The 23906-nt window shown below is 43.5% G+C and overlaps 1 protein-coding gene across 4 annotated transcripts in view; it reads left to right on the top strand.

Moving 5' to 3' along the window:
* GRIA3 (glutamate ionotropic receptor AMPA type subunit 3) overlaps positions 1–23906 on the top strand; it is a 256155-nt gene that overhangs the window by 65537 nt on the left and 166712 nt on the right. For all 4 annotated transcript variants that reach the window (XR_008933744.1, XM_056859905.1, XM_056859906.1 and 1 more), the window contains exon 3: positions 2515–2754. Coding sequence is in view for 3 of the 4 variants with exons in the window: in XM_056859905.1 (XP_056715883.1) it covers positions 2515–2754 (240 nt within the window). In the remaining variant the exon portion in view is untranslated. The remainder of the gene's footprint in view (positions 1–2514; positions 2755–23906) is intronic.

The raw sequence follows: 23906 nt of genomic DNA, 5'->3' as shown, positions 1-23906 counted from the left end.
ATGTAACTAGTGATAAAAAATATATGAGAAATTATAACAGAACCCTGCAATTTACTTGCTTTATTGTTGCCAACCTCCAGGTACTAGCTGGAGATCTCCTGCTATTACAACTGATCTCCAGCCAATAGAGATCAGTTCACCTGGTGAAAATAGCCGCTTTGGCAATTGGACTCTATGGCATTGAAGTTCCTTCCCTCCCCAAACCCTGCCCTCCTCAGGCTCCACCCCAAAAACCTCTCGACAGTGGCAACGCTCTTGCCTGTATGTTCCCAACAAGTAACACTGGGAAATGGCTGAAGGGGGGTAGGAATCAGCTCTGTTTTTTGCTCCAAGACTGACAAAAGTCCCAAAGGATGCAAAGATTATCCGTATCTTCCTTATACCCATCCCATCCCCATGAAGACGCCAGTGAATAGTACCTCTGCTATGGAAGAGCACTGAGAATTGGAAAGGAAACATGGTGAACTTATGAAACTGCTTTGTTTGGAGCCCGCTATTTTCTTTCTATAATTTTTTATTTTATTTTATAATAAGGGGTACAGAGGGGAAAAGGGGGGAAAGGGGAAAATATAAGGATATCCAGCATAAAATTGAAAAAACACAGATTTGAGAGCAGACTGAGCAGACTACATTGCCCTGCTTTTCAGTGTCTCTCTTCCCCCCCACCCCCAATCTAATAATTGCCCAGGTTATAAAACAGAGAAGAAGAAAACCATTCAGGGAAATTGAGCATACAATATAATCGGAAGGTGATCACCTTTTATATCCATCTAGCTTACGTGATATCTCTACAACTGGAACGGTTATCTAGGAGTCCACTTCTTTGTTCATTTATCTCAGTAGTTTCCATTGGGACTTGCAATTGGGGTTTAGGCAGATTTTCCCAGCCCTGCTCCTTAAGATTCTGAGACATGATCCTGGGAACTTCAATGCAAGCCTGTGGGCCCCCTCCAAGAATCCATGCTTTGTTGTAACTGTACCAAAAGGAATCCAAGTAGATGCTGTTGCGATTCCCCCTCCTTTCCCTTTCATTCTAGTTCTGCTTTGCCTGTAAGCCAATGTATCGTGAGTTTTATTCTCTCAACACTGTAAACCCTATATATTTATCTCCTTCTGGCGTGTGTAGTTGTAGCAATGCATTTAATACTCCTGTCAGGCCCCAGGGAGGGGGGAGGCTGTAGTATTCTGTTTTTATGTCTTCTTTTCTGCTGCTGACTCTGCAGCTAACATTTCCCCTCTCATTTAAATCCAGTGTTTTCTTTGATTCCTTCCATGAGCCCAGTAAATATCTGCTTGCTATCCAAAAGCATCTGCCTTGTTTTGAATATGCAAATATCTTTTGTTTTGTGCTTGCCCACGACGTTTAACCACTCCGGAATAAAACCTGTTCTTCATGGTTTTGTATATTTGCATGATGGGGGGAGGGTGTTAAATGATGAAAATGATTTTTTTCCTTACTGAATACCTGTTTAAGACATTAGCTCTGATGTCGTGTCAATGAACCATTGTGGAGGATCTCTTCTTTTTCCTTCTGAAATTGCTTTAACAGGCTTTAGAGAGTCTAAATATTATGATTTGTGGAAGCAATGAATGTTCTGGGGATGGTACTTGGGAATGCAATACTGTGCATTTACAGCAAAGGTTGTAGCCTCTATCTCAGGCAATTATTTCTCCATGGATCTTGCGCAATAAAATATATCATTACTAGGAAATGGTTGGTTTCCAAACACCGATAGAGATTATAGCTATAAAATCACTTTTGGATAGCACGACTCGGATCCGCAGAAATGAATGCACAGAAGAGTGGATGCCAGATGCAAGAGTTCATAAATTCCATCCATCTGTTTTGAAGCATGACTTTTTTTAAAAAAAGGGCCAGATCAGCAATTGGCAAAAGCGGAACCTTGCACATGCAAAGCATGTGCTGTGTCACTGAGCTATGGGCCTTCCCCAAGGAACTGTGGGCTGTAGCAATACCAACAGGAACCCGAGTACCTGTTATTTCTATTTCCCCCTTCCTTTCCATTCTCCAGCATGGTGTAGTGGTTAAGAGCAGTGGTTTGGAGCAGTGACCTCTGATCTGGAGAACCGGGTTTGATCCCTCCCTCCTCCACATGAGTGGCTGACTCTAATCTGGTGAACTGGATTTGTTTCCCCACTCCTACACAGGAAGCCAGGTGGGTGACCTTGAGCTAGTCACAGCTCTTAGAGCTCTCTCAGCCCCACCTACCTCACAGGGTATCTGTTGTGGGGAGGGGAAGGGAAGGTGATTATAAGCCGGTTTGATTCTTCCTTAAGTGGTAGAGAAAGTTAGCATATAAAAACCAACTCTTCTTCTCCTCCTCCTCCTTTTTTGCAATATGGAGTCACTGCAAGGACGATATCATGGGTCCTTCAATTTTATAGTTTGGCTTCCTTCTGGATCTGACTGCAATGTTTTCTGATTTATCAACGTGTTAGAAACACCCTGTGACAACTGTCCCTCTTTGTAATACCTTGTTTTTTGTTTTTTAGTCTGTTCCCAGTTCTCCAGAGGAGTCTATGCCATCTTTGGATTCTATGACCAGATGTCGATGAACACGCTGACATCATTTTGTGGGGCACTGCACACGTCATTCATCACTCCCAGTTTCCCGACTGATGCCGATGTGCAGTTTGTCATTCAAATGCGGCCAGCTCTGAAAGGAGCCATCTTGAGCCTTCTGACATATTACAACTGGGAGAAATTTGTGTACCTCTATGACACAGAAAGAGGTGAGAAGAATTGTTCCCCATTCCACCATACATCCTTCTTTCTACTCCTAAACTCATTCTTGAGTGATTGAATGATCTACCTAAGTCTGGGGTCAACAACGGGCAGCCCCAAAACCAAATCTGGCACTTGGGGCAGTTGCCACCTGGCCCTTCCAGTTGTCAACAGCACAGCAATGGAGAGGTGTAAATGAATATAAGAACATAAGAAAGGCCCTGCTGGATCAGACCAAGGCCCATCACGTCCAGCAGTCTGTTCACAGAGTGGCCAACCAGGTGCCTCTAGTAAGCCCACAAACAAGACAACTGCAGCAGCATCCTGCCTGTGTTCCATGGTACCTAATATAATAGGCATGCTCCTCTGATACTAGAGAGAATAGGTATGCAGCTTGACTAGTATCCATTCTAACTAATAGCCATGAATTCCCCTTTCCTCCATGAATATGTCCACTCCACTCTTAAAGCCCTCCAAGCTGGCAGCCATCACCACATCCTGGGGCAGGGAGTTCCACAATTTAACTATGTGTTGTGTGGAAAAAAAACTTCTTTTTATCTGTTTTGAATCTCTCACCCTCCAGCTTCAGCAGATGACCCCACATTCTATTATTATGAGAGAGGGAAAAAATGACTAGTGTCTGTGGCAAGGTGGCCTTTAAATGGGCCATGATTGGGACAGGGACTTGGCCCATGACTCTTAGTTTCCTCCCCAAGGTGGCTGCCTGGGGAAACTAGTTTAAAATAATGCACATGGCCTTTCATGTGCTGACTGAGTGAAAATACTGAGACAACAAAAGCAAGAATAAATTGAAATAGCAACATAACCTCCCTGTAGTGGCCATTAGGGTTCCCAACCTCCAGGTAATGGCTGGCGATCTCCTGCTATTACAACTGATTTTCAGCCACTAGAGATCAGTTCACCTAGAGAAAATGGCCACTTTGGCAATTGGACTCTGTGGCATTGAAGCCCCTCCCTTCTCCAAACCCCACCCTCCTCAGGTTCCACCCCAAAAACCTCCTGCTGGTGGCAGAGTGGGACCTGGCAACCCTAGTGGCCATCCAACCTAGGCAGGCTAGGCCTGGACAAGCACCCCTTCAGCCTGGGAAGGGAGCTCACAGGACCAAACAGTTATCTCCACAGTTCTGTATGCAGAGGGCATTTTAAAGAGCATTCAGTCATGGGACCCTGAACCTGCAGTCTGCAGGTGTAGAGCCCAGACCCAGATTTACCACCTGAAAACTAGGCCTTAGAGTAGGCTTGACTCTCTGGCCATTTGTCTCCTAAGCAGAGATGCGAGTTATTCATCTTATTTGCTTAGGTAACATGGATCTAATCTTTCAAGTCAAAGATCCCTTAAACTGGTTTCCACACATAACCAGAAACAATTAGGCATGCTAACACTTCAGCTTACATCTGCAATCTGTCTGTAAAAGGCCAAGGTGACCTCTTGGCAAGGCAATCAAGAAGTTACATGTGCAACATCCAGTTAAGGTACTCTTCCTAGCTACCCCTACTTGTTGCCTCTTGACAGACAGATTGCCAGAGAAAGGAAGTAGCTCTTCAATTTATAACTTCAGATCATTGTGAGCAAATGAGATTTACAAAAAACAAAATGGTGACAAAGCCTTTGGAAGTGTGTGTGTGGGACAAACTATAAATGATTTGGATGAAGGAATAGAGGGGATGCTTATTAAATTTGCAGATGATACTAAATTGGGAGAGGTAGCAAATACAGTAGAAGACAGAGTCAAGATGCAGGATGATCTTGACAGGCTGGAGAAGTGGGCTAGAACTAATAAAATGCACTTCAACAAAGACAAATTTAAAGTTCTGCATTTAGGTAGGAAAAATCAAATGCATAATTATAGGATGGGGGAGACTTGTTTGAGCAGTAGTGTGTGTGAAAAGGATCTTGGGGTCTTAGTAGACCAAACACTGAACACGAGTCAGCAGTGTGATGCGGTAGTTAAAAAGGCAAATGCAGTCTTGGGCTGCATCAACAGAAGTACAGTATAGTGTCCAGATCATGTGAAGTGATGGTATCACTTTACTCCACTCTGGTTAGACCTGTGTTCAGTTTTGGGCACCACAATTTAAAAAAGATGTAGACAAGCTGGAACTGAAGCGGGTTGTGCCTTTGAGTGATTATACTCTTAAAATGGACCACTCCCTGAGAAGTGATATGTTATCTTATTCAGATAGTCACTAATATATCTTATTCAGATATTCACTAAGCAGGACTCAACAACTTTACCTACTTTTAAAAAGCAAGTCTTTTTATTGATGTACTTCTAGTAAATATGTGTAAATGCAAGTTACAAAGTCTTTACACTCAGGTACAATGTATGCAGTAACAATGTATTCAGTTACAATGTATGCAGTAAAGCAAGCAAGTCTTACATACTATTCAGTTTTAAAATCCAACTTTTAAAATATAACAGTCAAATAAGTCTGATTTAGTTCAAAGTATCTAATTCACATTCTAGAATAATAATTCAAAGCCATACATACCGACACCTTCTTCGAGACTCTCTGAGAGAGGTCTGAAAATCTAGCCTTTCTGTGCCTGTATTTATACTGTTTCAAACTCCTCAATACTGCTGATTCTGAGAAAATTTGGGCTGAGTAGTCCTCCTCCATAATACTGAGGGCTCAGTCCTTATTACCTAATATGGGCTTCCTTTTCTTTTAGTTTCTTTTACTAAACTATAAACAATCAGTTTTGAGTTTTGTGATCATATATACTCAATTTTAACATCATTCTCATCTCCAGCATAATACGCTTTCATTACATTCATTTATGAATCAATAGTATGTTTACATGCTTAAATCATAAAACACAATTATTGCTTATATTGCATTATGTCATCATTAGTTAGCATTGAATAGCCTTGTAGTGTGGAGGGTGGAGAGCATCTCTATTCATGATGTCATTGGAAGGGCAGGAAGATAGTTTATATCTGAAAAGGGCTCTGCTCTTCTCCACTGAAATGGAGGGCTTTGCTCTTCTCCATTGAAATAAAAAGGGCTCTGCTCTTCTTCACTGAAATGGCTGGAGAAGGTCAGGAAAAATAGGAAAAGCTTAGCAAGTCAGTTAGCTCTGACCCTGATATATTTCAGAAACATAAGCCTCTGGTTTAATATTTTCAGGCTTTCTTTCCTTCTTAAAAGTAACTAAAACTTCTGCTATATAGTTTGCAGTTTAGTCTTAGTTTGTTGTTTGTATGTGTAGTTTTAGTTTTATAATGAATTTTTCTGCATATGTACAATTCAATATCATAGTTCACGTGCTGTAAGATGTCAGAGGCTGTGACAGAACGTGTCCAGAGGAGGGCAACAAAGATGATGAGGGGTCTGGAGACCAAGTCCTATGAGGAAAGGTTGAAGGAGCTGGGTATGTTTAGCCTGAAGAGGAGAAGACTGAGAGGGGATATGATAACCATGTTCAAGTACTTGAGGGGCTGTCATATTGAGGATGGTGCCAAGTTGTTTTCTGTTGCCCAAGAAGGTCAGACCAGAACCAACGGGTTGAAATTAAATCAAAAGAGTTTCTGTCTAGACATTAGGAAGAATTTTCTAACAGTTAGAGTGGTTCCTCAGTGGAACAGGCTTCCTTGGGAGGTGGTAAGCTCTCCTTCCCTGGAGGTTTTTAAGAAGAGGCTAGATGGCCATCTGTCAGCAATGCTGATTCTGTGACCTTAGGCAGATGATGAGAGGGAGGGCATCTTGGCCATCTTCTGGTCACTAGGTGTGTGGGGAAGGTAGTTGTGAATTTCCTGCATTGTGCAGGGGGTTGGACTTGATGACCCTGGTGGTCCCTTCCTACTCTATGATTCTATGATTCTAGTATCTGGGATAGAAGGCATGTCAATGAGATGGCGTATGGGAAGGGGAGGAAATCATCCCATGATGGCCTGAATATGAGAAATCCAGCTCCAATCAGAATTTCTGTTTTGCCACATTGCATGGTCATCATCTATGAGAACACCTTTTTCCCAACTGGGCAACTCAAAGTGTGTTAATTATCGTGTGAACTCTTTGAACTGAGAAGAAAAATATACAAAGAGATTGAAGGCCCAATCCAACGATGTGTGCGCAGCTGCATCCTTATCACTGACTAGATTCCTATCTATGTTGCAATGCATATCCAAAGGTACATCCTCCTCCACACCTTGTAGTGTAGATAAAAGGCTGCGCAGGATGCTTTGTGAACAAGTGAGCATTGCAACGTGGATACTTTGCCGTATTGGAACCTGGCCTCCTAGTCTTCGATAATGACCTCTAGCCAGGATCATGTGTCCAAGAACTCTCATGAATCCAGAAGCTGCTAGATGTTGTCTGATAGCTTGTTCCCTACATAATTATCTGAGGAATATGGTTTCCTAGATTCTGAACATGTCTTGTAAGCTCAGAACTTTTCAGATAACAGCTCTAAACTTGACCCTGCTAGGGCTCTTTGAGGACCCCATTTGAAGAGACAGAGAACATAACAGTGACTGATCTACAGCATGATACTGCACATTTCTGAACCAGACCACTGCTCCTTTGCATTTTCTGCAACTTTGTTTAAGCAGTGCAGCTCTAACAATCAACATGTGGAATTTGCTGCCAGAGGACATAGTGACGGCCACAGGCACAGATGGGTTTAAAAGGGAATTAGATAATGGAGGATAGGTCTATCAGTGGCTACTAGTCATGGTAACTAAAGGGAACTTCCACACTGAGAGGCAGGAAATGTTTGAATACTAGTGCCAGGAGGCAACATCAGGGGAAAGCTTTGGCCTCTATGCCCTGTTGTTGGCCCTCCGAAGTAACTGGTTGACCACTGTGCGAAACAGGATGCTGGAATAGATGGACCATTGGTCTGATCCAGCAAGGCACTTCTTCTTACATTCTTAAGTCCAGCTTGCAAATATGAAGAATCCATTGCACAACTCCTATGGATCCATTGCATAACAAAGGATCGATGTCTGCCTTCCTTGGGAGCTCTCCAGGGTCCTGCAGGACCCTGATGCTGCTGCCTGTTTTAGTGCCCTTTGCTGGATGATTCCTGCTGAAGATACGGCCATCTTTAAATTAGCATGGTAGAGGGTTGAAATTGAGCTGAAGGGGACAAAGAGCTTCACACTTGTCTCCAGCCCAATCAGGTAATGACATCTAAACATGGAATAGTTTATTGTAGGATTTCCCTTGAAGGATCAGCGTTTCTTACGCCATATAAAGGTTCACATTGTTTCTTGTTTTGACTTTACCTTCAAACTATCCTTTCTTGGAAGCGTGCTTCACTGAAAATGAATAATTGTTTCATTATTTTAGGGCAAAGAGGAGTGAATTGAAGTTCAAAGGCCTCACTTTTGCTTGAAAGTTCAGAGCAAAGCTAGATTTGCAGAATAAGTGGATTGCCTTTTGAGAAATAGACCCCAAATTCCATCGTCTCAGGAGCTGTAATTGTATTTGACAGCAGCTGAAACATTTGGCAATTTCAGTCTATTGTGATGGGTCTTCAAATAAGGGAGTATCTCAGGAGTCCTCACTATAACGGTGGTGAATGACTGCTTGCACCATATGGTAAAACGAAAGACTGTGTACATCAGTATCAAAATCCCATTGAAAATGGAATGGGGAGAAAGATCTTGGAACTGTCATACTTTTTAATTTGTACCATAGATCCTTTGCTGCTTTGGGGCCCAAGCTCTATAGGGAGAGAGTTTGGAGCAGTTTTTCCGTCTTTTCTTGAAATATATTATCATTTAAATACTTTTGCTCCCTCTCTCTCTTTAAATGTTATTTGTTCAGCCTTACTTGGTTGTTGCTGGAATTGGACAGAAGGTGAGGCATTGTTAGATATTGAGCTACTGCTTCCTGCCTTATTTATCAGGAAAATTGTTCTTCCATTTTCCTTTTTAAAAATGCAATGGTGGATTGGAGCAAAGGAAACAGCCGTATTGGATCCTACATTTATCCTGCAAATGAAAGCTTTGTTTTGTGTATTTTAGCCTATAATCCTCTTGGAAGTAGTTATTTAATTATGGTACACTGTAAACCACTATGTATGTTGATGAAATTAGAGCCAGTGTTTCATACTGGTTGGAGTATTGGACTGAAACCTGGAAGACCGGGGTTCAAATTCCTGCTTAGCATGAAAATGACTGGGTGATCTTGTTTTAGTCACTCCTTCTCAGTGTAACCTAGCTTAGAGGGTTGTTATGAGGATAAAATGGAGGAGGGAACAGAATTTTGTATGCAACCCAGAGCTTTGTGAGACAAGGGAGGGATAAAGGGTACGAAATAAATCAGCAGATAATTTAATCTGTGCAAAAGTCTAAAATTGCATCACATTCAGAATGACCAAGGAATCAAACTCAGATAGAAGCATCTTGGTTCCCCCAAATATAGAAAACAGAATTAATCCTACCCAAATTGTGCCCAAGAGTACATCTCTTCATCTCCTCATCCTGGAGCAAATGGCTGCCATTCTCGCTTATGGGGAAAAGTAAAGCATCCCACATGGAGAATGGGGAAGGAGAGAGACCCTGAAAAATACAGGACAGGGGGAGAGACAGAACGGGAGAAAAGAGCTGTGGAAGGGGGAAAGTAAGCACCATAGGTTGTTGATGGGAGGAGGAAAAGAGAGAGCAGGAATAGATTAAACAATTCGTTGGAATTACTCTGGGCAGAGAGGGGTAGAACAGGTGAAGTGGAAAAGGTATGGCAATGAAACCCATTGGAAAGGCTTGGAGTTGTTTTGGGATGGTGTAGTGATTAAGAGTAGTGGTTAGGAGTGGTGGAGTCTGGTCTGGAGAACCAGGTTTGATTCCCCATTCCTCCTCATGAGCGGCAGACGCTGATCTGGTGAACTGGATTTGGGCAAGTTACAGTTCTATTAAAAGCTCTCTTAGCCGGTTTGAGTCTTCCTTAAGTGGTAGAGAAAGTCGGCATATAAAAACCAACTCCTCCTCCTCCTCCTCCTCCTCTTCTCCTTCTCCTTCTCCTTCTCCTTCTCCTTCTCCTTCTCCTTCTCCTTCTCCTTCTCCTTCTCCTTCTCCTCCTCCTCCTCCTCCTCCTCCTCCTCCTCAAATTACTGGAGTTCACCTTGATATGGTTTTTGACATGGACCTACCTCGAAACTGAAAACACAAAGAGGCCCGGCTTGGGGTGTCACCATGGTAAGAGTTTTGACAGATGGCAATATATGATGTGCTGTTGTTGTTTTCCTCCTGGTAGAATCAAGATTGTGGACTGCCCCCCCCCAAAAAAAAACACCAATTAGCTCCTTCCCTTGTGTTTTCAGGAAAGCTGCTACAACATTTTCCCACCATCAAGCTTTGGGCTGACTCTCTGCCTTTTTAGGGCTGATGCCTCATCTACCGAGTTTGATTCCCCACTCCTCCACATGAGCGGCGGATTCTAATCTGGTGAACTGGGTTAGTCTCTCCACTCCTACACATGAAGCCAGCTGGGTGACCTTGGGCTAGTCACAGTTCCCTCTGAACTCTCTCAGCCCTCAAGGTGTCTGTCGTGGGGAGAGGAAGGGAAGGTGATTGTAAGCCTCTTTGAGACTCCTTAAAGGTAGAGAAAAGTGGGGTATAAAAACCAACTACTACTACTACTCCTTCTATGGAATCCTGTTTTCAACAGGTTGGAGGAGCACAGTTTGTGTTGTACTGTATGTTTATACTTGTGTGCCCAGACTGGAGGTGAAAGTTTACCTGCCTCGTTTCTCATGTGCAGTTTGAGGGTGACTACAGAATACAGCAAGAGATGACACTTCATGTTACCAGCAGCTGTCCTTTCTGTTCTAGCCTTTAATTTCTGAATTAGACGGTACAGCAGGGTACATTGTGGAGGGAGGGACTGAATTGCTGCATTAGCAGTGATTGCTTTCTTCCTTTGCCTCTGGGCATCACACAGTGAAAACACCATACTAAGAAATCTGTTAATGAGACGAAGAGAACAGTTGCGTTCAGAGCCCTGTTTAAATGCAATAACACAATGAACCATTTCTTCCATAGTTTTTTGAGGACTGCTACATTACTCGCCAGGATGGCCAAGGCTATCCTGATCTTTGGGGTTGCCAACCTCCAGGTACTATAAACTGGAGGTGTACTGATATAAGGTTAGTGAATCCCTAAGGAAATGATCTCAGTACACAGCCACTAATTTTCTTTAACATATGCACTTTTACTAATATGTTACTGCAATATGCACACTGTATATGCTTAACACTATATAACTAAGTTCTAAACTACAAACAGCCTGAAATCAATGTCAATTAGGCTTGTATGCATTTACACAGTTTTTTTCTTTGTAATACAATTATTCCAAGTTATAATACCCCCAGGGGGAATATTTCTTACGACCAGCAGCAAGGTCCATAAAGTCCTTAAGATGTGTTATACTTCGCCACAAATCAGGCAATGCGAATTCAAAGTGTTCTCAATCGCGGTCAGCTGATCCCGCGTAGACCAATCCGATGATTCTATCGCCTTTACTGCTGGTTGAGCCGATTTTAAACTGCTACATTACTCGCCAGGATGGCCAAGGCTATCCTGATCTTTGGGGTTGCCAACCTCCAGGTACTAGCTGGTGGTCTCCTGCTATTACAACTGATCTCCAGCCGATAGAGATCAGTTCACCTGAGAAAAGGACTGCTTTGGCCATTGGACTCTATGGCATTGAATTCCCTCCCCTCCCCAAACCCCACCCTCCTCAGGCTCTGCCGCAAAAACCTCCCACAGGTGGTGAAGAGGGACCTGGCAACCCTAGCAATCTTGACAGATCTCAGAAGCTAAGTAGGGCCGGACTGGAGAAAAGCACATTCTTATGCAGAGACACTACAGGCAGGCTGTCAGACTCCACTGGTCGGGATCTGGAGTTTGGGAGGGGCTTGCCTTCCAGCTTCTACTTTTCCAGCATACCTATGAGTAATGCCTCAACACTGGAAAAGAGGGTTCTATCTCTCCCTGGCCTCTGCTAGCTGTCTGGCTTTGAGGACAAGTCCAGGCCTCCTTCTTCCTTGGCTGTTTTCAGCAGGCCTTATAAAGGAGTTTCAAGAACTGTTCATCTGTGGCTTGTCTTGGGGTCCATCCCAAATTATGACTTTATGTTATGGGTTGGGTGCTGGATAGTGAGTTCTTACATCCGGCAAACTTAATTGGGAAATGGGTTATGAACTAACTTAGGAGAAGCAATGTCTTAAAAGCCCTGCAGAGCTTCCTGTGCACGGATCAAATAAAACAAACAGAATCCTAGAGAGTATGAAAAGAAATGCTGGATACAAATAATATAAGGAAAGTGGAGATAATACTGCTATGAGGCCTGGAAACACTGAGTATTTATAAGCAGGCTCTCCTTTGAATGTATTGCATTTAAATATTGATCAGCTTATAAATATGCATGTTTTGGTTACTTGCACAAAGTAGAAAGCCGCGTGTTTAATTTTCATAGTATGTGTATTCGTGTAAATAATTTAAGTAAATGATACTTTGTTCTTTGAGAATTTTTGGATGCAAATTGGGACTGATTCCACCAACAAATTCTTGTGCATCCAGATCTAATTTACATGTTGTTCCCAGGCCATAGACGTGCCTTTATGCTCGCTAGACTAAATGCTTATCCAACTGCAGAGATGTCAGGTCGTTTTGTGAAAATTCCCTACTCAGATAGAGTTTGTGAATGTAAATCTGAAGATATTGGGACTCTATACCATCTCTTATTGTTTTGTCAGCACTGGTCAGCTCCTCGGTTGCGTTGGATCACCCCAATATTGTCTAAATACAAACTTCCCTTGGAGTCCTGGGTGATAACCCACATAATGGGAGATATTCACCCTGATATCACTAGTTCTGTTGCAAGATTTTTGGCGGAGGTGATGTCGCTCAAACGTCAAAATAAAATAAGCATGTAAGCTGTAAGTTGAATGTTGAAACAAATTTTGTGATTTGAATGAATTCAGTTCAATTGAGGCTGGTTCAGGGGGAATATATTGTTATGTTATTAGTGATGCTATGTTTAGTAATTGTTTTCTACTGTGTTTTAACCTTAAGTATATGTTGGGTATTGTAAATTGATTATTTGGTAGCAGTAAATGCTTAACCCTTTCCCACTCCTTGAATTTTTACCAAGAGCTTGCTAAGCCTGCCTTATGGGGTTCCAAATCTTACCCTAATAGCTCTTGTTGGGGGGGGGGAAGGGGAGGTAAATACGTTTGCTGCAATGAACGATTTCTATCATTCTAGCCAAAATCCGCCTCTGAGAAAGGAACCCTAAATAAGTCTATTCAAAATCCTGCTTCAGTGTGTTCAGTGGGTCTGGAAAGTGTTCTTAGGACTGCACTGTAAAAATGCTATGATGCAGTGTCTTGATGGGGACCTCTGGGGGAAGCCCAGGCAGTTGCTAGGAAATATACAATGTTTTCCCTGGCCAACAGTTTCCAGTATGATGAAGCCTGGAACCAGAGGGTTGATGCTGCCCCACCTTTCTCAGTCAATATGTTACAGGTAGGGTTGACAGGTCCCTCTTTGCTGTCAGCGGGAGGTTTTGGAGGCAGAGCCTGAGAAGCTAGGAGAGGGACTTCAATTCAGTAGAGTCCAATTGCCAAGGTGGCCATTTTCTCTCTCTGATCTCTATCGGCTGGAGATCAGTTGTAATAGCAAAAGATCTCCAGCTAGTACCTGGAGGTTGGCAACCCTAGTTACAGGAGATCCTCCGCTGGGTATTGATTGTTAGGGCTGGACTTCAGCAGGGCACATTCTCCATTTTTCTTTTTCTGTCTTCTAGATTAAAATATACAAAATCTCTCACTGGATCAAATATGAGCTTCAATTAGACTAGTACTGTGTCTCCGACAGTGGTCAGCCAGATTCCTTTGGACATTCACACCGAGGCTCTTTGGAGACAGCCACCCTCTTTTGTTTGTCCTCAGAATATGGATATTGCCAAGAGTTTATTGGCCTTTCCCCTGCTCATTTCCACTTCTAAATATTCATTAAGAAAATCCAATAAGAGCAATCTCACAATCTCAAGAGGAAGTAGAGTTGTGTATCCTCTGCCCGTTGATGGCCCTTTCCCAGTGATTTCATCTTGGAACAGTATAGGGGACAAGATGGAACCATGCAAGACTCTGTGGTGCAAGCGTCAAGGAACTGAGCGGCTATTCTCCAGCACCAGCTCCTGGTACCTGTCAGCCAGGCAGAACCAGAGTTCAGACCTTTCAGTCACCATTTTGGCCAACCATCACATGGTTGATAATGCGCAAAGACACTAAAAACTTGAGGAGGAGGAGGAGAAGTTGGTTTTTATGTGCCAACTTTCTCTACCACTTAAGCAAGAATCAAACCAGCTTACAATTACCTTCCCTTCCCCACAACAGACACCCTGTGAGGTAGGTGGGGCTGAGAGAGCTCTAAGAGAGCTGTGACGAGCACAAGGTCACCCAGCAGGCTTCATATGTAGGAGTGGGGAAACCAACCCAGTTCACCAGATCAGCATCCACTGCTCATGTGGAGGAGTGGGGTATCAAACCTGGTTCTCCAGATTAGAGCCCACTGCTCCAAACCACTGCTCTTAACCACTACCCCATGCTGGCTCTCAAGCAACAAAGTACCATTCCCCCCTCCCAAGGAAAGATCACCTCTTAGGGTGACTTAGCATTGCTAAAACTAGACCATGTGCTCAAGTGAAGTGGGCCTCGTCCAGTTTCTGGCCAACATATGAATACCCATAGCCCAAGAAAGAGAGGCTGCAAAGTCTTGTAAAGCACAGGGAGCAAAGGGAGCAAAGGAATAAGGTGGTGCAACCCCCTTTGCCCCCCAATCCAAGGCCTTCAGGGATAGTGCAGTGTTGGGCATCATGGCAGTTACTCCCACAGACAAGGGAGCGACGGCGGGGCTTCACATGTGCATAGTGGCAAGCTGCATCTCCATAGCTGAGCATAGGATTCACTGTGCTGTCTCAATAAACAGCGGTTGATGGGTTAAGGGGACAACGGGAGATGAAATAGGCTATGGACCTCTGAGTCCCAAATATTTGAGCCACTCTGCCTCCATGCCGCTGAGTATTCGACTCCGCTTTGTCGTTGAAATGAGTTCTAGGCAGCTTTGCTGGTAAGGCCGCAGGAAAGGAATCTCTCTCCAGGGTCTCGCTGTGACTGCCATTCATAACCACTATAAAATAATCTGAGGTCCCCATGAAACCGTTCTCGGTTTCTCCTGTTCTTCTTCTCCCATTAAAAAATAACAGCAATGAGATGAATTCTTAGGGCTGCTGCTGTATAAACATTTCTGGAGCTGCTTCTTTCATATATCAAGACGAAGGAGAACAGATAAAACCGCAGGTGCTTCATTTAGCATTGCCAAGAATAAGACTTACTACTGTAAAGTTGGAAGAGGCAGAAGCTGATTAATTCCACCATCCTTTCCATTATTTAGATGCCTAAAGCAATAGATTGTACAAAATGATGGGATCTGAAATGTGTATCTGACATAGATCATGGCAGGAGTCCCAACTGACTTCAGTAGAGCTACTTATGTACTTAAACTTAAGAAAAGGATTTAGCACTTTGTCAGCTCTTGAATATTTTGACTTTAATTTGAATGTTTGTGATTTTAACATCCTGATGCCTGGCTGAATAAGACCAAAATCTATCAGGTCTAACTGTTGTCAAGTTTAACTGTTGTTAAAGGTGACCATCCAGATGCACCTGGAAACCCATAAACAGGCAAAGAAGGTGAGATGTTCTCAATTTGTTTTGTTTGAGAGCCAGCGTGGTGTAGTGGTTAAGAGCGGTGGACTATAATCTGAAGAACCAGGTTTGATTCCCCACTCCACATGAGCAGCAGACTCTAATCTGGTGAACCAGGTTGGTTTCACCATTCCTCTACATGAAGCCAGCTGGATGACCTTGGACTAGTCACACTCTCTCAGCCCCACCCACCTCACAGGGTGTCTGTTGTGGGGAGGGGAAGGGAAGAAGATTGTAAGCCAGTTTGATTCTTCCCTAAAAGGTAGAGAAAGTCAGCATATAAAAACCAACTCTTCTTCTGCTTCTTCTGCTCCTTCCACTCATCTACCATTCAGAACTATACTGCCTCTGTACCTGAATAGGAATTGTGTCAGCCAGTAGACACCGACAGGCCTATCCTCCTTCAATTTGACTAAAAATCTTCCAGAATCGAGCTCCATATGAATCCTTCATTTAATAGACATTATTTCACTAACCTAAATGACCAGTTTTGGAGCAAGGTCAAGAAAAGGGATAACAAAGCAATGAAGTTGGATAATGAAGCCAATTTGGATAATAGGGTTGTTAATATATGCATCACAGCCTGGCTGTAGGAGCTATAACGCTGGTTGGACTTCACGCTGTGATGTGTTTTGTCATCATAATGTACTGTACGGAGCTGTAGAAATGATAATCACCAAGAGCCGAAATCAAACATCACAGATAGAATTTTCAGATCATTTTGAACACAGTGTAGTCAGTTTACGTATTCACTCTCCCTAAATGTATAGAACTGCTCAGTGATTATAGGCATATGTGAACCAGTCCTCATTTAGTTAATGAATAACCTTTCCTTCATATTAGTCCAACACGTTAGTCTATGAAGGGAGGAACCAATGGCAGGTCAGTTAAATGTCTACATGTGGTGTAGTGGTAAAGAGTGGTGGTTAGGAGTGGTGGACTCTAATCTGGAGAACCGGGTTTGATTCCCCAGGCCTCCACATCAGCAGCGGAGGCTAATCTGGTCAACCGGGTTGGTTTCCCCACTCCTACACATGAAGCCTGCTGGGTGACCTTGGGCTAATCCCAGCTCTCTTAGAGCTCTCTCAGCCCCACCTACCTCACAGGGTGTCAGTTGTGGGGAGGGAAAGGGAAGGTGATGGTAAGCTGGTTTGATTCTCCCTTAAAGTAGAGAAAGTTGGCATATAAAAACCAACTCTTCTTCTTCTTCAAGGTCATAAGATATGTAGATGATGACTTCACCAACTCATTTTCATATTTGAGAGCCAGTGTGGTGTGCTGGTTAGTGCTAAAGTAGGAATGAGAAGATCCAGGTTCAAATCCCCACTCCATCCTAAAGCTTACTGGGTGACCTTAACACAGTCATTTTCAAGCTAATCTATCTCATAGGGTAGCTGTGAGGTCAAGACAATCATGCACGCCATCTTGAGCTCCCCAGATGATTAATGGGATTTTTAAAATTTCATTCATTTGTATCTCACCTTTCCCTCCAATGGAGACCCATAGTGGCTTATATAATTTTCCTCTCTTCCATTTTATCCTCACAACAATCCTGTGAGGTAAGTTAGGCTGAGAGGGTCTGACTGGCCCAAGGTCACCCAGCAGCTTCCATGGTACAAGTGCAGATTCAAACCCAAATACTAGTGTGACGCTCTTAACCACTATACTGCAAGTAAGGCAAAATTTAAACTCATTCCCCCCCTCCCCACAAGAGCTATTGTACGTGAAGATTTTCCTCAAGTGAAAACAATGTGGTAGAGTCACTACATGAAGCCTTTCAGTCTTCTCAGACAATTGTGTGAATCGGCCCAAATATGATAGTCATACCTTTGTTCTAAGTACATATTCTGAGGCTTTAAATAAAAACTTCACACAATAGAATCTTGCTTTCTCTCACCTGTTTAATTACCCATGTCATGATTTCTGGGAAAGCATTCATTCCCTTAGTGGAGCATAATGATGACTCAGATGGTTTGTAGGGAAAAAAATAGAAGCACAAACATGACAAACTGCTCATCTGGAGTATGAAATTATCTCATTCTGGATTAATTTTTAAAGCAATTTGTAAAGTGTTTTCTTTTTGCATAGATGGATTTTGTTCAGCATTCCAATGAGGTATTTAGAATCTTGCTCAGTTTTTTGTTTACTAAATGTATTTGTTTTTACAGAGGCCTGTTTTTAATAGTTTTGCAAGTTCATGCTCTGGTAAATAGGCAATACTGTATTGTGGAAATTCTCAAGAATTAACTATGTGATTGACACACTCCGGATCTATCCACAATTCACCAGGTTTTCTTGTGCCCTGCAGGCTGCGCCACCCTCCACTCTAGGATTCCCCTGAAATTAGTCTGAGATCCGGGAGAATCCTATTGTGCCATACTAATGTTATGACATCAATCTGAGTTCGTGCTGAAAGTGATTTTGTGATGTCAGTGAGACACCTATTCCCCCCATTTATCTACTGAGCAGTGGCAAGTAACTGGGGCTACTAGGCAGAAGGTCTTCTGCTAGGGATGCCAACATCCAGGTGGTGGCAGGAGATCTCCTGCTATTACAACTGATCTCCAGCGGATAGAGATCGGTTCACCTGAAGAAAATAGCTGCTTTGGCCATTGGACTCTATGGCATTGAAGTCCCTCCCCTCCCCAAACCCCATCCTCCTCAGGCTTCATCCCAAAAACCTCCTGCCGGTGGTGAAGAGGGAGCTGGCAACCCTACTTCTGCTATAACAGGAGACCTGGCAGCCCTGCACAATGATTATGTGCCAGCAAACACAACTTACCCTTGACTGTCTCACACCAGCTGCACATTAGGGAGGGTTGTGTGCTTCAACACATTCTCATAAAAGCATCCTGCATGTAGAAAAATAGAATGCCAGAAGGAAGGCAAAGCTGGCGTCTTCTCCCAGCTTGGCTAATTTTCTACATGCTCAGAGGAATTCTTTTTCTTGGGTAGGGTTGCCAGCTCCAGGTTGGGAAACACCTGGAGATTTTTGTGGCAGAGCCTGAGGAGGGCAGGGTTTGGGGAAGGGAGGGACTTCAATGCCATAGAGTCCAATTGCCAAAGCAGCCATTTTCTCCAGGGGAACTGATCTCTATCGGCTGGAGATCAGTTGTAATAGCGGGAGATCTCCAGCTACTACCTAGAGGTTGGCAGCCCTATCCTTGGGTGAAAAAAGCATTCAAACACACAACCTCTCCACCTGCAGCCCACGGACTAATGGCAAAAAAAGAAAGTTTCATCCCTAGATTTGCTGAACATAGCCCTTTGTGAAATTATCTGAAAGGGTACATGAGCGTTGCAAAGGGAATCTGAGTATAAACGTCTGTTAAAGGGGAGCCCCAGTCTGAACCCATGGACTCCATCAGAGTCCTTTATGATTTGCATATTCTTCTATCTTCCTGCATTATGTGTTCCTCCTCCAGATTAGCCCCATGACATGCATGCATAATGTGCTTCAACTCCCCCCCCCCCCGCCCGCTGTCACACCAAGTAGAAACAGTCTATTGGGGAACTATTTCAGCCATCACAGGAGACCACAGGGGAGGGCTGAAGTTTCTTCTGCATGCATGCCACAGTCTAACCTGGTGCAAGAACAGCGTGTGCATGAAGAGAGGAGCATTCCCAAATCATGTATGATTGTGATGAAGTGGTCTGGCGACCTCCATTCTCTGAACTCTAGTTTTGGGAAATTGATCCTTGGTTTGTTTCGGAAGATCAGCCCCCAATCAGAGCTTAATTTTGATTGCATGTTAATTAGGAAAGGAAGGAGTCTGTCAAGATATGCTTCAGGAATTAGAATACAGTTTCTATATTGTTGATGCTGAAGGCAGCGTGGGGAGATGTAGTGGGAGATTGCAGGGAAAGCTTCATTTGGACAGCAAAGGCATGCGAGGCAAGTTATATCCTTTCCCCCAAACCAGAAAGCGTGTCAGGGTGTTTTTTTCTGGTTCCTTGGCAAATGTTCAAAAGCACTCTTTCCTTTTTGTCCTTGAGTTTAATCTATTTATTTCCTACTTGCTTATCTTCATTAGGTTTACCAAGCCTTTGCCCTCCGCTGGAATCCCCTGCTCTCAAGAAACTGAGAAGCAGAAAGAAAAAAAGGGCCAAAATGGTCACATCTAGGTAACACTTTAGGAATTTCCTCAGTCTTTCAAGGTAAAAGCCATAGAGGTTGAGGAAATTCCTAAAGCATCACTTGGAAGTTGGGGAGTAGTACCTTAGGGAGGAAAGAGTTTGGGGAGGATGTGATGTCATTTCTGGGTGACGGTCTAGGAATTGCACCAATCTCTATAGTCTTTACCATAGAGATTGAGGAAATTTGCACAGTGCCACCCGGAAGTGGCATTACATCCTCCCGAAATTCCACCCTCCCTGGGCACGGCCCTCCTAATCTCCCTGCATTTGCTGAAGCATTTGCTGAAGTGCTGACAACCCTAGCCTCCCATTCGTGCCTCAGAGCAGATTCAATATACCACAGTCCTGACGCTGAAAGCACGCCTCAGATTAAGCTCTGTATGAATTGATTCATGTGCTTGTGTGTTCACCACTTAATGCAGAAACATGGGTGACTTGCACATGTGGATCAGCTACCACTAGTGAAACTTTTCTATGGCCTCACATCGCTTCAAATGCAACTGTTTTCAATTGGATGGATACAGCATGGTGTAGTGGTTAAGAGCGGTGGTTTGGAGCGGTGCTGATCTAGAGAACTGGGTTTGATTCCCCACTTCTCCACATGAGTGGCAGACTCTCATCTGGTGAACTGGATTTGTTTCCCCACTCCTCCACATGCAGCCAGCTGGGTGGCCTTGAGCTAGTCAGAGCTCTCTCAGCCCCACCTACCTCACAGGGTGTTTGTTGTGGGGAAGGGAAGGGAAGGTGATTGTAAACCGGCTTGATTCCTCCTTAATTAATGCCAAATAAAGGTGTGATTTGATTTGAAGTTTGATTCCTCCTTAAGAGGTAGAGAAAGTCGGCAGATTAAAACCAACTTTTCTTCTTCATATATTCAGCTGCAGGCCATCGAGCAATGTAAATGCATGTAAGAACCGGCCCAAAGTTTTTAAAACATTGTGCAAGAAATCGGTCCGAGTCCAGAAGAACGCAGGGTAGCCGTTGGGAGGATTGTCGCAAGCCATCTGTCTGTGACTAGGATGTGGTCCAGGGGGCAGTGTAGAACAGAAGCCAGAATGGTAACTAATGAAATCATAAACTCTCGCTCTGTTTTCTTGGGCCTGGAGGGAACATATTGTATTAGAATCATAAATTTGAGTTCAGCTATCTGGATTACAGCTGTGGTGTGATGTGGTGGTCGGATAAAAGCGAGATTCTCTTGGGGAAGGTTAAAGGAGTCCAAGCGCCAGTTGTTAAGGAGCCGTGCGACTCTATGTCACAAAATCTTTAGCATGTCTTGTGCCTCTAAGATAGTTCCATCAATGCCACACGCAGTATCTGATTGTATCACTAGTGTAGTACATATATTATCTGCTGGAATGTTACCAGGGCTTGAGATGTGTTTGCAGAGTGTGTTTTAATTCAGTGGTTTTACAGAGATGGCTCTACCCCCCCCCCCCCAACAGGCTAGTAAGACATTTTTCTCATGGCTGTTTCTCTCTCGCTGTTCCTCCAAGTGCCATCTGGGCAATGATGAGAGTGGCTGACCACTTTCACTGTTTTGCTGTTTAATGTAATGGTGGCCCCTGGGCAGAATTTGGCCTCCTGGAAGGGGCCATCTGCCCTCTCCCAGTTGCAAATCTACAGGCATCCACCCACTCTTCATATTGTCCTCTGGTAAAGCTGGTTCCCGTCTATCTGCCATCTCGCAGAGGCTGTCTTCTAAATTGCTGGAGTTTTTAAGGAAGTGAAGGTTTGAAGGATATAAGAAACCTGCATGTAGAATCATACAGTTGGAAGGGGTCACCTGGGTCATCTAGTCCAACCCCTGCACAATGCAGGAAATTCACAACTGCCTCCCCCGTCACGCATCCCATTGGATTCTCCATCTGAATGGACTGTGCCTGGATCCTGAAATTACTTTAAAACTTGTAGGTCAAAGAACTTCAACGAACCATAGACCCAGAATTATCTTTTCTGATACATTTTAGATATTGATCTACAGCCACCACATTTAAAGGACAGGTATCGTATATTACAATTATGTATATTCTGTCATCATTATTTAATAAATCTTGTCTTTGCATCAGCTCATTTAACTATGGATTATTACTTTGGGAAAAAATACTCTAAATGTTAGGCTATTATTTCAACTGTAAATTACTTTTGCTGTAAAGGACTACAAGTGAGGGAGGAAGACAGGTGTTGGAGCTGAGGAAGTAATGGTCAGGGTGAGCCACAGTTTTTCTGTGTTACATTTCCAGCGGCTTTACAACATCATTCTCTCCTCCTCCATTTTATCCTTACAGCAACCCTGTGAGATAGGCAAGGCTGAGAGAAATTTTCATGGCAGAGTGGAGATTCAAATCTCGTCTGAGCCTCTAACCCAGTGTTTCTCAACCTTTTTACCTTTGCGGAACCCTTGAAATAATATTCATGTCTCAGGAAGCCCCTACATATGATTACACATCATTGGCATATCATGTACATATGATTAGCCTACCTGCCACTATTTCTCATGGAACCCCTAGCAATTTCTCGCAGAAGCCTAGGGTTCCAAGGGATCCCTGGTTGAGAAACACTGCTCTAACCACTGCACCATGCTATCAGGAGTTTAAAGGTCTAGGCATGCTGTTTGAGTTTCTCTCAGTAAAGACCATAATGGTAGACTTTAATAAATGGGTGGGCAATGGGGGTTATAGTAGTTGTGGGAAGAAATTGGCTAGCCCTGTGCCTGTAGAGTGGGGTAGTGGATCCAACCATCCTCCAGGGAGCCTTCCTACAGCCTAAGGAGCCTCCTTCCAACTTCAGTGGCTCTTCCTCCAATAAGGAGAGCCACGTAAACGAAAATGGCTCTTCCGCCAACAGAAGAGGATGGCTTAAAACTTGACCCCCTCCCCCCAAAAAAACACCAGGTTAGAAATGTTTAAATAAATAAATAAACGTTGCTCAGTGGAGTGGAGGGATCCACCTCAATGACACCATTTTGTAGCTTTCTGGGGGGGAAACAAGCACAAAAATGATGCCACAGAGGAAGAAGAAGAAAAGCTGTTTTTTATATGCCAACTTTCTCTACCACTTAAGGAAAAATTAAACTGGTTTGCAATCACCTTCCCTTCCCTTCCCCACAACAGACACCCAGTGAGGTAGGAGAGCTGAGAAAGCGGTGACTAGCCCAAGGTCACCTAGCTGGCTTCATGTGTAGGAGAGGGGAAACAAATCCAGTTCACAGGATTAGCTCAGCCACTCATGTGGAGGAGTGGGGAATCAAACCCAGTCCCAGTTCTCCAGATCAAGCTCCACTGCTCAAAACCACCGTTCTTAACCACTTCACCACGCTGGCTCTCTTCCGATACTTATAAATGTACGTGGCCACTCCCTGCCTTCTATGAACAAAATGAAACTTGTCAAAAATACATTTGACATATCATAAAAAAGGAAAGGAAAAGAAAAGAAAGCTGCCAATACTTAGTAATTCTTGTTCTTCCTTTTTTTTTTTTTTTTGTTACAAACTAAAGGGGGGGGGAACGTGTGCTTTATTCGTACATTGCAAGATCATATGTTTCAGCTGTTGATGCTCAGCATGAATTCTTGGGACGTGGACACATCCTTACACACCAACGCAAGCAATTTTGTCAGAAAGCCATTATTTTTAAATAGCAGAGCATGAAACTCAAGCTGTCAGCGCATACATTACTGTTGCCTTGAGGCAATGGATGGCTTAGGCGTCTTTCTCTCTTGCCTCCCTTCAAATATAATCTCGCAGCCACCCTCTCCCTCCCTTCCCTTCCCCTTCAGAAATAATGGCAAATATCTACTCCTCTCTTGGTCTTCCTCATCATCCCAATCTACATTCCTTAGGGGCAGCCATTACCATAATAATGTGTGTCTATGGAATTGCCAAGAGCAGGAAAAAGGACGGGAAATAAGTTAGCAAATTGAAGGAATTGGTACATGAACGGGGAATGAAGGAGGTTTTAAGTGGTTATGGGAGGGGGGATGACTCTCTGTATAACACTTGTTATCCTTTCTGGACAGGTTGTCATTGTGGTGTATTGACAGGGAGGCAATGACTGTAATTAGATTTTACATTTTTTTTTTTAATAAAAGCTTGACTTAATTGTAGGCTGGCCATTGTCGGCGTCGATCGATAACGCCTATAGCGTAGCAATTTCTGTCAGGTACAATGGAGGTGAAGGTTTCATCGTGCTACAAGGAGACGAATGTAGCAAGAGCTGTTTTAGATTGTTGACTTTTTTTTTTAAAGAATACCTTCTAGACTTACCAGCGAAGAGAATT

This window comes from Euleptes europaea, chromosome 13, assembly GCF_029931775.1.
Source record: "Euleptes europaea isolate rEulEur1 chromosome 13, rEulEur1.hap1, whole genome shotgun sequence".
Classification (NCBI taxonomy): domain Eukaryota; kingdom Metazoa; phylum Chordata; class Lepidosauria; order Squamata; family Sphaerodactylidae; genus Euleptes; species Euleptes europaea.
The sequence above is the reverse complement of the archived record's forward strand: the minus strand, read 5'-3'. Positions and strand labels throughout refer to the sequence as shown.